Here is a 16153-nt window from a genome sequence, read left to right as displayed (position 1 = left end):
CAAAACCTGCTTAGCATCACTTCAGCCACACTCTGCTGGTCACAGTAGTCCCAGGCCAGCACAGACCGTAGGGGAGGGGAAACAGATCCTCTGCTCAATGGGAGCTGTGTCAAGGATCTGCAGCCATCTTTAAGCCAGCATGCTTAACAAAAATGTCATTTTTAAAAACTGCATACAAGTTCCAGTTCATCAGGATTTGCTGATCCACATTAACAAATGCAATACCAAAGAATGTTGGTTAAAGAGACAGACTCTTTATATAGACTAGATTATCACAAAAATATAGGTAAAAATGGGATGTGAATTGTGATGATTCCAGAAACAGGGAATTTGAGGTTAGAGTTGAAAATGACCATGTAATTTAATCCTGAGAGTTCTGAGATGGAAATGGGCACTGTAAATAAATGTGCCTTGCCAACAGGCAGACACATGAACTGTCCCTGGTAAACAGAGACATGTGGTCACTTTTAGAGAAAAGAGACCAGATCAAAGCACTGATACGAAATCAAAGGAATGTTAGGAGCCAATCAGTATGGCCTGCAAAGAAAAGCTTCTAGACTCATTATGTTAATAGGATGTGTTGATGAGAGCCATGGACCAAATCTCCTTCCCCCAAACAGTCCCTTCTTCCATAAATGTCCAAGTGTTTCTTTCAATCAAACCAGTTGATGTGCTCAGGATGGTCTTAGGAATAAATATTTTCTATCATCAAGGGCAGCCTTTCAAACATATGTACCTCTGGGAGGTATCCTACCATAATCAAGGTGCTGACTTGTTAGGCACAGATGTAAACATGCCACATTGGCTGCTTCTCTCAAGGTAACTGCTGCTGGTGACCACAGCATTCTTGCTGCTGCACCCACATGCATGCTGCTGGAGGGTCCTTCCCGCCCAGCACTCCATGCAGCAGCTCCATCTACTGAGACACTCTGTTCATGTCCTTCCTCAACTAAGGCACCTGGAAGCTGAACCTGAGTAATGGCCTTTTCAGAGCAAGAACAGATAGTTTATGCAAACATTACTGCTCCTCCATGCAAGTCCACTGAAAAAATGTTTTGTGTCATTAGGATTAGTCAGTATGCACGAACTGAATTAACCACTGAGAAATTACTTTCTCATTTCTTGCTCTTCAGAATAAACTAAAAAAAGTTGTCTTAATTTCCAGTTAGCTTCCAAGTATGTGTGCATACATGTATTTAACTATTGGTCTTACTGTGGGCATCCAGCCCTTCACTGTAACAACATTACTGACGGCCACAGTTTGTTTGGAGTGTTGATTCAAAAGCAGATAAAGAATAAAGAACAGTCTTGAGCATAGGTGTGGGTCATTTGGTGGAGGAGGGCATTATATTTTGGATTCTGTGGTTTTATATACACTGTATTTGGATATTTTGCTAAATGCAAAAATAAAAAAATTCTATAAAGATAAAGCTCCTTTTTTTTATTTTTTAATCTATATTAGACTATCCTTGATAATTAACTTTTATCTTTAGCCAGGAGCCCATCTATGTTCTCTGAGGACTAACTATTCTACTGTTTTTCTTTTTCTCAATTTTCCACAAATCGGTTTACTTTTCTATTGCTTTCTAAAATAACAATTCTGCCCAAACCATTCTATAACTAAATACAAACAGAAAATAAGATTTCATTTCCAGGGAGGGTCAAAATACACTAAATGTAAAAAAGTGAATATATAGTCATCAGCATTACTCTTATAGACAGATTTTTCATTTCTACAATGAGTTATAACGGATGAAAAAGTCCTCAGAAACATGGCCTAGTAAAAGCAATGTTTTTCGGTGGAAAAATATTTTGAAAACTTAGAAATCAAATTGTTTTAGAAAATGCATTTTGTTCCTCTCTCTATATACAATTAACTCAATACTGTCACATATACATTTACAGTACATTTTGGCATACCAGAACAACAGGTCCTATCTTGTACTGATTTTGCCTAACAACCTTAGCAATGTATGCAAATGAAGTGGGTTAAACCCACCAGTATTTAATGTTGACAGTGATGACTTTAATATAAAGACAGATAAAACTTTTGGAATCAGTTTATGAAAAAGTGCTGTCAACATATTTCTCTCTCTAAAGTAGCCAGCTATCTATCTGTCTATCCATCTATCTATACTGGCCATATCTATCTACCTACCTACCTAATCTAGCCATCAAGAGTGTTAAAATAATCTTCAAAATTAAATAATTAAAATTATTTATTATTTTAATTTTATTTAAATAATTAAAATTATCTTTCTCATGTAGTTTTTGGTATTCATAAAAAGGTCTATTATTATCAACTTAAAGATGTTATTTAAGAAATATTATATGTGCCATCACTTTTTATAAAGTATTCTTTATACTTAAAATATATGTACTAAAAACATTATAATTCTTTGTGAGTCACAAAAACATATTGTCACCATTTATAGCCAACATAGTGTCTAGTGTAAGGCAAAGACAAAATAACATACTGTACTAGCACTTCAGACACAGATGAGAAAGCAATTGGAAAAAATGGAAAAACACTACTAGCTTAGCTAGTTTATCTAGATATGGGGAGGCAATTGAATCTAATTCTTAAGAAATCATGTGGCAGTATACTGTTTTACAAAGTCAGATAAATGTTTGAATGAATTCCTATGTGTGTGATTTTTGGGGAAACTTTACTACTGATATTTTAGGGTTACTATGTAAATGAAACACTACATTTAGTACTAATAATTAGTATTATACCCATACTACAGATGAGGAAGTTGAGGTGCAGATGTTAACTTCTCCCTAATTACATGACTACTAAGTACTGTGACTCAGCTTTAACCAGATTAACACTTACTATCTTCATAAATAAGATCAGTGTGCACAATAAAATAAAATGCTGAATTAGAGCAATTATCATATATGCAGTATTTGTTATACTCACTAGAAACCTAAACATGGATGTATTTAGAATTTAGAACAAAACAACAAAGTTCTCTATCCCAGAACAGAGAAAAACACTCTCAAATTTCATTGACAGAAAGCTGTGAAAATACCTGATAAAGAAGAAATACTAATATGTGCTGAATTAATAATATGATATAGTATTTCCACATTTGAATTATTAATTTTTAAGGGTTGCTCCTAGGAAAGAATGAGAAATAACACTCCTACATGTCTTAAGTAAAGGTTTATGATCTTTCTCTTGGGTAATTCTATTAGGTGATACTAAGATATATATATAATTATGACCATCTTCATCTATTTTTACTGTCAAAGGGAGAACTGAATCAATATCGTCCTGGACAGATGCAACAAACCTCATAAAAAGATGACTTTCCCAAACCTCCTAAGCAACCTGTTGTCATGATGGATAATACTTGTAATTGGACATCCCGGTTTGAATCCTACTACATCTTTCTGTTTTAAGTTTTCACAAGGCAGGAGCTCCCCTGCCTTATCAGAATGAATAAAATTACACAAGAAATGAGAAATAGATCCACATATTTCTAATATGTACAACCGAGAGAAATAAACGCTTCTTCAAAAGATAGACTTCATGTTATCATTTTGTTTAGTGACTCAATGTTCTCTTTCTCTGTAACAGAGGTAACATTACTAACTCATCTTAGGAAGCATTTCACTTCTGTAGAATTTATATACGGTTGTCGGAAACTGGAAAAGCAGGAAGAAAAGATAAATGTTTCAAACTATTACAGAGATAGTTCTATTTATTTTTCTTAAGAGGACAAATATTCTAGGATAGCAGTTTTCAAATTGTGTGTAACAAGATAAATTTAGTGGATCAAGAGGAATATTTAAAAACAATGAAATAAAAAGAATAAAATAGAAAATATAATACAAGCAAAATCGCAAATTTAACTATTATTTCATGAAATTTTGGTTTTAGTTGTATATATTCATGCTGTGTGTATGTGTGTCACAATGTAAAATGTATTTCTTACTGAGGGCCATGATTAAGAAAATGTGAAAGACACTGACTACTAAGTAAATACAAGGAAGCAGACAGAGAGATGTGTTATTTTTTTCAATATTTTGTTTTTTGACAGGTGATAACAATTAAAAAACAAAAATTTTAAGATATTGATAAAAGAAATTGAAGACAAATAAAAAGATATTCTGTGCTCATGAATTGAAAGATACTGTTAAAGTATCCATACTACTCAAAGCAATCTACAGATTCAATGAGATCCGATCACAATTCCAATGGCGTTTTTTCACAGAAATAGAACAAATCTAAAATTTGTGTGGAACCACAAAAAATCCTGAATAGCCAAAGCAATTGTGAGAAAGAAAAACCAAGCTGGAGGCATCACATTTCCTGATTTTAAATATACTACAAAGCTACAATAACCAAAATAGTATGGCAATGACAAAAAAACAGACACACATCAGTGGAACAGGCTAGAAAACCCAGAAATTAACTTATGCATACATGATCAACTAATTCACAACAAAAAAGCCACTAAGACTATAAAATGGGGAAAGGACAGTCTCTTCAGTAAACAGTGCTGGAAAAATTGGACAGCCACATGCAAAAGAATGACACTGGGTCAGTATCTCCACCATACACAAAAATCAACTCAAATGGATTAAAGGCTTAAACCATAAGACTAAAAGCCATAAAACTCTCTGCAGAAAATATAACAGGCAAACTCCCTGACACTGACCTTGCAATGATTTCCTGAATGTGACACCAAAGCAAAGGTAACAAAAGCAAAAAATAAACAAGTGGGCTACATAAGACTGAAAAGCACCTACACAGCAAAGGAAAACATCAACAAAATGAAAAAGCAACCTATGAAATGGGAGAAAATCTTTTCAAATACAGATCTGATTAATATCCAAAGTATAAAAAGAACTCCTACAACTCAATAGAAATAAAACAACCCAATTAAAAAAATGGGCAGAGGTTCTGAAAAGACCTTTTCCCCAAGAGAACATACAGATGGCCAACAAATACATGAAATGGTGCTTTAAATCATCAAGGAAATGCATATCAAAACCACAATGAGATATCACCTCACACCTATTAGAATGGTAATTATCAAAATGGCAAGAAACAATAAGTATTGGCAAGGATGTGGAGAAAAGGAATCCTTGTGCACTGCTGGTGCTAATGTAAACTGGTGTAGCCACCACACAAAAACAGTATGGAGGTTCCTCAAAAAGTTAAAAGTAGAACTACATATGAGCTGGTAATTCTACTTCTGGGTATTTAACCAAAGAAAACAAAATCATTATCTTGAAGAGATATCTGTACCCCTATGTTCACTGAAGCATTATTTACAGTAGCCAAGACATGCAAACAACCTAAGTGTCCACTGATGGATGAACGGATAAAGAAAGTGTGGTATGTCTGTATACACACATATCATCACAGACGCACAGAGTATTTTTCAGCCATAAAAAAGAAGGAAATTCTGCCATTTGAGACAACATGGATAGGTCCTGAAGACATTATGCCAAGTGAAAAAAGTCAGAGAAAGACAAGTACTATATGATCTCACTTACATGTGAGATCTTAAAAAGCTGAACTCACAGATACAGAGAACAGATTAGTGGTTGACAGGATGTGTGCATGTGTATGTGAGAGAAATGGATGAAGGTAGACAAGTACAGATTTCCAGCTATAACATAAATAAGTCCAGGAGGTTTAATGTATAGCATGGTGTCTATAGTTACAATACTGTAGTGTATATCTGAAACTTGGTAAGAGAAAATTGTAAAAATTGTCATCACACACACACATACAATTGCAACTACGTACTGTCATGGATGTTAACTAATTATAGTGATCATTTTGCAATATATACACACATCAATCATTGTATTTTATGAGGAGTTACACTTCTAAATGTTTTAAGTAAAGGTTTATAATGTTTCTCTTGCATAATTTTACTAAGTGAAAAAACTTAAAAATAATACAAATTAAATGTCAATTATATCTCAATTTAAAAAAAACACAAAAATCATATTTTCCCTTAAAATACCAATTTTGATATTTTCAAACCTTAAACATATAAAGAAAATAAAAAATGTAACAAAGTGGAAACAATTTATCCAATTCTGACAGTGAATACATTTGAGCATTCTGAGTAAAAAGAGTGTATACTTTACAAGTGTACTTAATTTACACACTATAATCTATTTAAATAGCTTATTCAGATAGAGTTTTCACCAATGTGCAATATTTTCCACATTAAGTAACAAAATGCATCAGATCTTAAAGACTTTCCATGCTGCTTTGTTACTGGACTTACCAAACCATGACTTCAATACAATGTGTTGATGATGCTTGATTCAGATACCCAATAATTTTATTTTGACTCACAGGCTGAAAAAAAATTTTTTTTTCAGTTGTGACCTTTAATTTAAACTGAGCTGTATTAAAAATCAGGCTAATGTAGTTGTTTTATTACGGTTTTCCTATCAGAACGAAAGGTGAAACAGTTGGCATATTGGGCTCAATGGTTCCAAAGGGGTTTCAATCTTTTAGAAGTATAGAGTTAAATCTAGTGAAATAGTATTTAGTATATACCATGTTAAAATCTTCACAACTAGAGTTATTCTATTTTTAGATATTTTGATAACCTTTAACTTTACAAACATATTTACATTTTACTTATATACTTTTTGAAATGCAGATGTCTAAAATCATAGCATTACCATTATTGGTATTATTCTACCAAAGGGCACAGTTTGATATGGTAAAGCATAAAGGTATGCTTAAGAAACTTAACTTTTCGGGATCCCTAGGTGGCGCAGCGGTTTGGCGCCTGCCTTTGGCCTAGGGCGCGATCCTGGAGACCCAGGATCGAATCCCACATCGGGCTCCCGGTGCATGGAGCCTGCTTCTCCCTCTGCCTGTGTCTCTGCCTCTCTCTCTCTCTCTCTCTGTGACTATCATAAATAAATAAAAAATTTAAAAAAAAAAAAAAAAAAAGAAACTTAACTTTTCTCTGTCAGGCTGAGAATAATTTTTAATATAATGAACCACAACTGTGAAAGTAACAAATATAGGATGTATTTCTGCATACTGTTAAAATTTCACAACGCATTTCCTACAGAAATAATATCTCTACATTTATACTTTTGAAACTATTCTGTCTCCAAGTTTTATCTCATGTTAGAGTCTACTCCTATCCAAACTCAAATATTTTTCCAAAAAATGTATAGTACTTACAATTCTTTTTACTACTATAGGCCAGAAAAATATAAGTATACAAGAAAATAGTAAGTAAGAATAGGGAGAAACAGATAACAAGGAAAAAGTGAAAACAGAAGCAAAAAAAAAAAAAAAAAACCTAGAGTGGAATCACACCTCCTTCCCCAGGGGCTTAGGTTTGAAGGCAATGGCTAAGAAAGAAACTGTGTTAAAAATTATCCTTGATTTTAAAAAAAAAAAAAAAAAAAAAAAAAAAAAAACCTCATGAATTAAGTATGGTGCACATGCTTTTATGTAAAGTTCATTACTTAGAAATACATATAAATGTGTAATTATGCATTATAGTGTGGCACATATAATTTCCTGGTAGAATACACAGAAAACACTCAAATGTATCACTAACTGGAAAACCTTAGCAAATAAAAGGATTCCAACTTTGTTGGGTCTTCCTGTTGGTTGAGTCATCTAGAGACATTTTATCAGTTCCCTCCCCCTCCTCCTAAGTGTTTATCTAGTCAGGAACTGGCCCTACTTTTTCCTAAAGGAAAGTCGACATCATCCACTTGCCTGGCAACCGGAGTATTTCTCATTTGATGGTCAGTGGGTCACCTTCAAATCACCCATTTGTTCCTGTGGGAGAACTTCTACCCATATGCAGGGAGAGGTGGTTTGTCTGTGCGCACTAGGGTTGGTTGGCTATTTAAATTACTTTGGCCCCCTCTCCCTTAAAAAAAAAAAAAAAAAAAAGTTGTAATCATGATCCCTTGGATTATTGATTTCATTGACAAAATTATAACCAAATCTTCACTAGACAAGATTTGCAAGTCACAGGTTGCTCATTCTCTAAGGCTCATATTAAAACCCACCTCTTCCATCATGGAGCCAACTACAGACAAGTATCAACAGAATATTGGGGTCAAAGGGAGATCATCTGCTCCCTCTGCAAAGTGAACTTCAACCTTCTGATCCTGAGATGGCCAAGAGAGAACTACAATATTGTAATGTTCTGATTTTATAACGCAGCAAAAACAAGTTTCCCCCTCAGGAAGACAACACTTGGGGCTATAAGAAGTGACTCATGGCTTCTATGCTCTGCACCTTGGAGGTCCAGCTTTCAATTACAATTTTGGTTACTGGAAGTATCAAACTGAGGAAGGAGATATTTGTGGAGGAAGGAAGGGTGGAAGACTCTAGAAATTTCACTTACTTGGGACAATATTTGATGTATTCCCTGGTTTCGGCTCCATAGCACCAATATGTCGTGGGTCAAGATCTATGAGTGGCAATTGGCCACTTGCCTCTATTTTAGAGGTTTTTATGGCTACTTATTGTGAGGAGAAAAAGTACAAATGATCAGTTGGGTCACTTAAAAGTGATCATTTAAATAATATGGAAATAATGGTAATAAAAGTAAAAAAAAAAAAGTTACTAATTTGCTTTGGGGAGTGCAAATCAACCACCTCTTCTTCTTGTTCTCTTTTTCCAATCTTAAAATGCTCCACACCTTCTAGGCTATAGTAACATGTGAAGCCTCCTCTATATTTCTTACAACTCCCAATTTCTATCCTTGGCCATATTCCTTTACAATTTCTATTTTTCAATTCTCTCTCTACATATTCTACCCAGGAGGTCTCATCTACTCTCCACATCTGAACCACAGGGATGATCCTGAGTCTCTATATTCACTCGTGAAGTCACCTTTCAGGCTTTATTCAAATATTCTAATTACATCTACTGGATGATCACCATCCCCAACTTTTGTTCCCCAGCTATTCCCCCATAATCCCGCTCACTCATGTTTCAAGCGTCCAGGTTACCTTGGACCCTTCCCCCGCCCTCTCCAACTAAATTTACTTCATTCTTTACAATATTATTCACATCCATTTTTTCCTTTCTGTTTCTACAAACACCATGCTAATTCAGATAATTTAGAAACTAGATTATCACAATATCGTGTGATTATTCCCCCTAACTCTGGTCTATTGCCACTAAACCGTCTATCAGATCACCTCCATGTTACCACTTCTATACCACTTTTGCTCTTGGTCCTTCACTACAAAACCAAGTCCAAAGTCTTTTAACCTTCTGGAACTTAGCTTTACATTTCTGAGCCTTACCTCCCTCCTTTCACACTTCTCTATGATTTCCTTGTTTAGCCAATCTGGTCTATTTAATGGCCAACAAACATACTTTATGAGTTTCCCATGCCACTTCCCTCATCTGAAGACTTTACGCTCCTGATGCTTCAAGATTCTTATGAAACTTCACCCATTTCCTTATCACCCCAACTAAATACAAGTACTGTGGCAGAATGTGAGAGCTGAACAGAGGTCATCTACTCCATGTACAAAATGGATTTTGAAGAATTATCTCCCCCATCTATAAAATTCAAATGTTTGGGGAAACTGAGGCCAGGGGCAACTAGTGTTCTTTTCAAACACTAGTCTTCTTTCAACACATTTTTCATGAGTGTTTCCTCTGTGCCAGGAGCTGTGCTAGCCACACAGGACTACAGTTTAATGAGAAAGACCAATGACATGTCTATTGTCCCACAGATAGTTAAACATAGGTTAGTACCTCAAGAGTGAAGTACAGGGTGCCACTAATGTCTGAAGTATGCATGGTTCAGGGAAGGGGTGAGGCATGACATTAATCTAGTGTGGGAAGACAGGAAGGAGTTAGTTCAGCTTGGGAGAGGAAGAAGGTTTACATGAGGAGGAAATCTTTTAAGTAGGGGTGAAAGTGAGTAGTAATTAACTGCAACAGGTAAATGATTGCTACGTGTAAAAGGAAAGCCCAAACAGGTACTTGCAAAGAACAAAAAGTGAGGGGGTGCTGGAATCTAAGGGATGAAGAAGATTGCAAAAGGTGAGGCAGGAAAAGCAGAGATGGGCAGGAGCATGTGTGCCTCGGAAGGTCATATGGAAGATTTCTGGGCTTTATTCTAAGAACAACAGGACTTGGATGACATGTTCCAAGATACTTTAAGTCAGGACCATAGCTTACCCTGGGAGGAATGGGAGAAACAATTATGAAATCAGAAAAAAAAAATCTAGTTTTATTTTAGTCGAAACACATTCTGTATCCCTATCACACTTTCCTGAGTGTGTTCTCATCTGATGTCAGTTGAAAAATGAAAGCATATGAATTTATAAGTATAGCCAGTTTTAGTTGGCCCACTTGGCTTAGACAGGAGGTAGCGTATGTATATGAATGCCCCTGCACCTGTAAATACTTAAGGCACTATGGGCTTGTTCTATATTTTCTAAAAGCACAACATTCCATATAAGAACAGTCCAATAAAAAGTTCCATTTCACTGTCTGGCCATGCATTGGTGCTATACTTGAAGTTAAATCTTCAGTTTCCTCTCCTTTCCCATAAGACTCTTAATAAGGGAAAATATTTTGAGAATATACTAGCAAAATTTTTCCAAGGGTGGTTTTAACCCCTGCTGCTTTTTATTCTCATCTTGGGTACATCAAGTAATGAATTTCAAAAAGCAATCATGAGTTTATTACCTTTAAAATTATGTTTATATCAAGGATAAAATTTAAAGAAGGTAGGGTGATAAGGTTATTAATAAAACAGCTGGAATTTTAGAGGAATTTCTGTGTTCAAGGTATTGTGTTGGACATCTTGCAATAAATTATCTCAATCTTAATAAAGACTTTGAAAGGTGCATCTGTTTTATAGACAAGAAAACTGAGGCATATTATTTCCCTATGATATATACACCTTAGACCCAAACTATCCAATATGGTAGCCTGCAGCCACATATGCCTTCTGAGCGCTTGAAATATGGCTAGTCTGAATTGTGCTGTGCTATGAGTGTAAATTACACTTCAGATTTTGAAAATTTAATTAGAAAGTAGTAAGATATCTCAATTTTTGAATATTTGTTACTTGTTAAAATGACAATATTTTATACAGTGCATTAAATAAAATGCATTAACTTTATCTGCTATAATTTAAAAAATAAGCTACTAGAAATTTTTTAATTAAATGTGTGGCTCACATTACACTTGTATTGAACAATGCCACCCTAGACCAAAAGCTGGATTTTGAATTTGCCAGTTAATAAGTTCAAAGCCTGGTATAGAAGAAGAGTTCATGGATTGTTACAGATCTTGGTTTAAATCCTTCCATCAGTGACTAGTCTTGGATAAAATACCAAATCTCCCAGCACTTCACTTCTGTTGTTAGCATTATAGCATTATTAATATCCCCAAACAACTGTTCTAATAGGTAAAGCAGCTAGTGGGCAGAGGGAGGGAACAATTAGTGAATACTTCCAATAGCAACTGGTTAATTTAAAAGTTGATTCCCAAAAAGAGTAGAAAATTCACTTATATGAAAGACATGTTTTATTCTCAGTAAGTGGGAGGAATTAAATAACCAGCACATTGAATACCTGCTTTAGCACGATACATGGGATATATGCATTATATATTGTAGTGTAATACACGTAATATACACAGATCCTTTCTATGCTAAAGTTATTTAGGATATGTTATAGGCTGGGAGGCCAGACGACAAGTTAGAGTGAGGTATAAAATGTCAGACACAGAAGGGCCCAAGGGGTCCTTATGGGTACAACAGATAAATTCCAGTGAAAAGAGTTTATGAACTCTGCCTCAGTGGATCCATGGTCTTTTTACGTCAAGAACTGAAGACTAGTTAGTAAAATGACATCTGGGCAAGTAGAATTTTACTTTTTTTTTCTCTCTGGGTCGTAGTGCAAACAAATAAATAGTTCTAACCTATCAAGTTTAGACTAGCCCACTATCAGTAATCTCTGCTGAATCATAAGAAACTACAAAATCATGTGGACTAAACTATCTGAGGATATTTTGCCATATTCTGTCCCGTAGGCTTTTGTCAGGAAGTTTGCCCTTTGTATGTGACTTTATCAATGTTTGAATTACATGTATACATTTAAATGTAAAGTATGGAGCAGTTGGGGCATTTACTTTATTATTTGATGTATGTATATGGCTTAAGATTGACATGTGACAATGTATTAGTCTGCCTTATTCTGTACTGGTTTGTTTTGTTATTGTTGTTTTAGAAGTATGAGGTGGCCCATGTTAATTAAGGATTTCAGTCACTTAAAGTGACCCTTAAGTACACATTTATTAAATGTAGCACCAAAACTGTTCATTTGTTATCTACAGCAATTAACTTTATGAAAATGAGGCTGGAGATGTAAAAAGCTATCAGATTTACAGATCTTAGAACAGCAATGGAGATCATGAAAATATTCACTTTAGTCTGAAATTTAACAGAAGAAATAATACAAAATTTTAGTTTAGCTATTAAAGCGCATGTGCAATAAGTTAAAGGGGGATGGGGACAGGGCCTCTCCCTTGATCTCACACATTGCATTAAAAATCCACCTCTTGGGCAGCCCAGGTAGGCTCAGCAGTGCTGCCTTCAGCCCAGGGCCTGATCCTGGAGACCTGTGATTGAGTCCCACCTCGGGCTCTCTGCAGGGAGCCTGCTTCTCCCTCTGCCTGTGTCTCTGCATCTCTATTTCTCTTGTGAATAAATAAAATCTTAAAAAAAAAAATCCACCTCTTGTGGTGGATTTTTGAGTACCCACTGAGTACATGTGAGTTGGTCTTTGCTTTTTCAAAATTTCTAATTGACTTACAACGTAATTGTGTCTACAGTACATTTACAACTATCTTTCAGGAAATGTCTTCAAATTTAGGGCTAAAGCTAGAATTCGGTAGGAAAAAAAATCACACTAGATCAAAATTATTAATGATCAGCTAATAATAAGAATCACACAGAACAATAATGTGTAACTAATGATTAGAAAAATTTGCTAAAACTTTGAACTAAGAGATTATTACACTTCTGATGTTTGAAATTATAGAAAAATATATGCTCAGTTAATATAAAAACAATGATTTTAAACCATTTAAGCTACCAGCACTACTTTCAAAATGCACACTGTAAAAAAAAAAAAAAAAAGAGTTCTTACCAGGAAAGAACTTATTTGCATTAACTTTAAATTAGCTAATACATGAGAGTTACACCTTTGAAGATACTTGTTTTGCTTCCAGGAATGCTTTTTTCCCCCCTTCCTTTTCCTTCTGTTTTTGAGGGGGTTAAGGCAGTTGGATTAAAAAAAAAAAAAAAAAAGTTAAGCCGCATTCTTCATGTGAAGGGCATGTTTGTACTCCTATATGCTAATAACTCTCCATCTCCCTGAACTGTTACGATGTCTTCGAATAATTTAATGAAGTCTTTTAAAGTTGGGCCTTAATTGCACAGTTCATTTCTGTAAAACGCCTCAGCGCTACTCAATCTTTTAAGAGAGCAGAAAGGTCTCTCTCCTCTGGACTTGACATTTTTACCATATACGTGGGAGCGATTTTCGCTGTCAAACATCGCCTAGGTAGGTTTTGTGTTGTTGTGGTTCAATCCGGAAATGTCTCCACTGTGCACAGCTCCCCTCTTCCCAACACAAGCCTACCCAACCCTTTCCCCCACTTCAAGTTCTCAACTTTGTTTCCTTGGGGTTCTGCACAAGTGCTACTAATAATATCCACGAGACAAAGAGCTGTGTGTGCGCCGTGGGTGCACGGGATGCCCAATTTGAGTTGTGGAACAAAGCACTCAAATTTGAGATTCAAGATGATGGTGGTGGTGGTGGTGGTGATGCTGCCAAAGGAAGAAACACCGACTCCCCGGCCAGCCAGCTCCCCCCGCCCACGGCCGCCCCGAGCCCGGGACGCCAAGCCCCCCGCCCGGCCCCCGCCCGGCCCCGGCCCCGGCCCCGGCCCCCGCCCGGCCCCGGCCTCTCACCGCTTCACTCGGATGATCTGGTCCCGCATGGGCTTGATGTCCTGGAAGCTCTGCTGGTTGACGAGGCTGTAGACGAGGATGAAGCCCTGGCCGTTCTTGATGTACAGGTCCCGCATGGACGCGAACTGCTCGGTGCCCGCCGTGTCCAGGATCTCCAGCACCGACGGCGACGAGTCCACCTCGATCTCCTTGCGGTAGAAGTCCTCGATGGTGGGGTCGTATTTCTCGATGAAGGTGCCGGTCACGAACTGCACGGTCAGGGCGGATTTGCCGACCCCGCCCGAGCCCAGCACCACCACTTTGTACTCGCGCATCGTCCCTCCGCGGCCGCCGCCGCCGCCGCCGCCCGCGACATAGACCTACGCCCGCCGCGCTGCGCCCCCGGACCCTGCGCCGGCGGCCGGCCCCGCCGCCTCCCGCGGCCGCCCCCACCCCACGGCCGCCGCGGCCCCCCGGGCGCCGGCGGAGCGAGCAGCAGCCCTGGGCATGGGCCGAGCCGGGCGGCAACGCGGCCCGCGGGCTCCGGCAGGCACTGAGCACGGGCAGCGAGCGGGAGGAGCGGGAGGAGCGGGAGGAGCGGGAGGAGCCGGAGCCGCCCGAGCCGCCCGAGCCGCGGGCCCGCAGTGCCGCCCGCCCGCCCCGCCCCTCGCGCCTCCACGCCCAGCTCCCCGCCCGCCGCCGCCGCCGCCGCCGCCGCTTCCTCGGCGGCCGGAGCGCGCGCCCGAGCGGGAGCCGCAGCGCTGCCGGGGGCGGGGCCCGGCGGCAGGGGGCGGGGCCTCTCGCCGCGCAGCTCCGCCCCCGCCCCGTCGCCTAGGCGACCGGCCGCGCGCGCTCCCGGGAGCCTGCGCCGTGCGGAAGCCTCGGCCCGCGCTTAGGTAAACAACCTCCCCCGCCACCCCGCCCCACCCCGCCCGCGCGCCCCGTCCAACCCCGGGGCCTGCGCACTGAGCATGCGCGGGTCGGCGGCCGGAGCCGGGAGCCTGGTCGGCTCGAGACTCCCACGCTCGGCTTTTGAGGGGAGGCGAGATGTGAGTGGGGCCAGAGCTAAGTCTGCAGGCGGCAGCGGGAGGCGGAGAGTAAAGAGAAGAAACGGGCACGGTCCAAAGCGAGGTCTGGACAGCACCCGGTCTCTCTCAGTTCTCCTGAGAGCTTTGGCTTTATTTTGCATAAACGAAGCGAGCAGCTTTTCTTAAGGGGACGAGCACAAACACAACGAAGTGAAGCTCGGTCTTAAGCGTCAGGACCCCGAGGGACGCACAGTGGCGGCAGGGCCCCTCCTCCGGCCCCCTGCCCAGGGCGGCGCAGGCGAGTCCGCGGACGCCAGGCCCACGCCCGGGGACGGCGCCGGGGGTCCCGCCCACCGCCCCCAGCCCCGCCCCGCCCCGCTCCGGCGCCGGCCTGGTGTCGAGCTCTTCCCACGCCCTCTCAGCTGCGGGCGCCTGGAAAACCGGGAGAGCGGAGCTCGAAGCCGCGACAGAACGCCCAGGGCCACCTCATAGCAACAGCTAGCGGGGGCACCTAGCCGGAAGCCTGGAGGCCTTCCAACCAACCGGATCACGGTTCTGTAACCCATGGTACCATTCTCGGCCAATGGAGGGCCGCTTCATACCACGTGATCCCCGCCCATCAGCCAATGGGGAAAGCTCTAGTCGCGGGATCCACCGACTCGCCTCCCCTTGCGTGGCCCGGCTGGGCGTTTGCCCCTGCGCACGCTCTGCCAACCAATCGCAGGTGAGCTGACGAATGACGAGGTTTCGATGCGAGCCAATCAGGACTCGCGATTTCCTGGCCACCTCGGGCTCGGTGGTATGGAGACAGGGCAGCTAGTGGGGTCCGGGAGGGGCCGGAGCTGGAGGGGCCGGTCGCGGTGCCCTGTGCTGGCAAGGAGCAAGGTGTTTTGCAGGCGAGAGTGATGAATTCTGCGTTTAACGACGTCTCCTTGGCATGCTACCTAAACGATGGGCATGGAAGTGGTGCTGAGGGATGTGGGCGGAATCGTGGCATGAATCGAGAAAGCAGGGACTTTTGTCTTTAGGGTGAGAAATTTTCCGGTACTTAAGGAGACCTACTGCAGCAGTTGGCACGGGTCTTCCAGGCGTGCCTCCTTCCTGAGACACTTTTTTTTTTTTTAACTAGTTTTTAAACTCACCGTTCGGTCTCTAGTA

At 40.2% G+C, this 16153-nt stretch overlaps 1 protein-coding gene across 1 annotated transcript in view; it reads right to left on the bottom strand.

Moving 5' to 3' along the window:
- Nucleotides 1-14394, bottom strand: part of RAP2A (RAP2A, member of RAS oncogene family) — a 35306-nt gene extending 20912 nt beyond the window's left edge. The window contains exon 1 of the mRNA XM_025441092.3: nt 13989-14394. Within this exon, the coding sequence (XP_025296877.1) occupies nt 13989-14302 (314 nt within the window). The 5' untranslated portion in view covers nt 14303-14394. The remainder of the gene's footprint in view (nt 1-13988) is intronic.
- Between the last annotated feature and the right edge of the window lie 1759 nt (nt 14395-16153).

The sequence above is a fragment of the Canis lupus genome, chromosome 22, assembly GCF_003254725.2.
Source record: "Canis lupus dingo isolate Sandy chromosome 22, ASM325472v2, whole genome shotgun sequence".
In the NCBI taxonomy this organism is placed as follows: Eukaryota; Metazoa; Chordata; class Mammalia; order Carnivora; family Canidae; genus Canis; species Canis lupus.
This window is presented reverse-complemented; position numbering and strand designations above follow the sequence as displayed.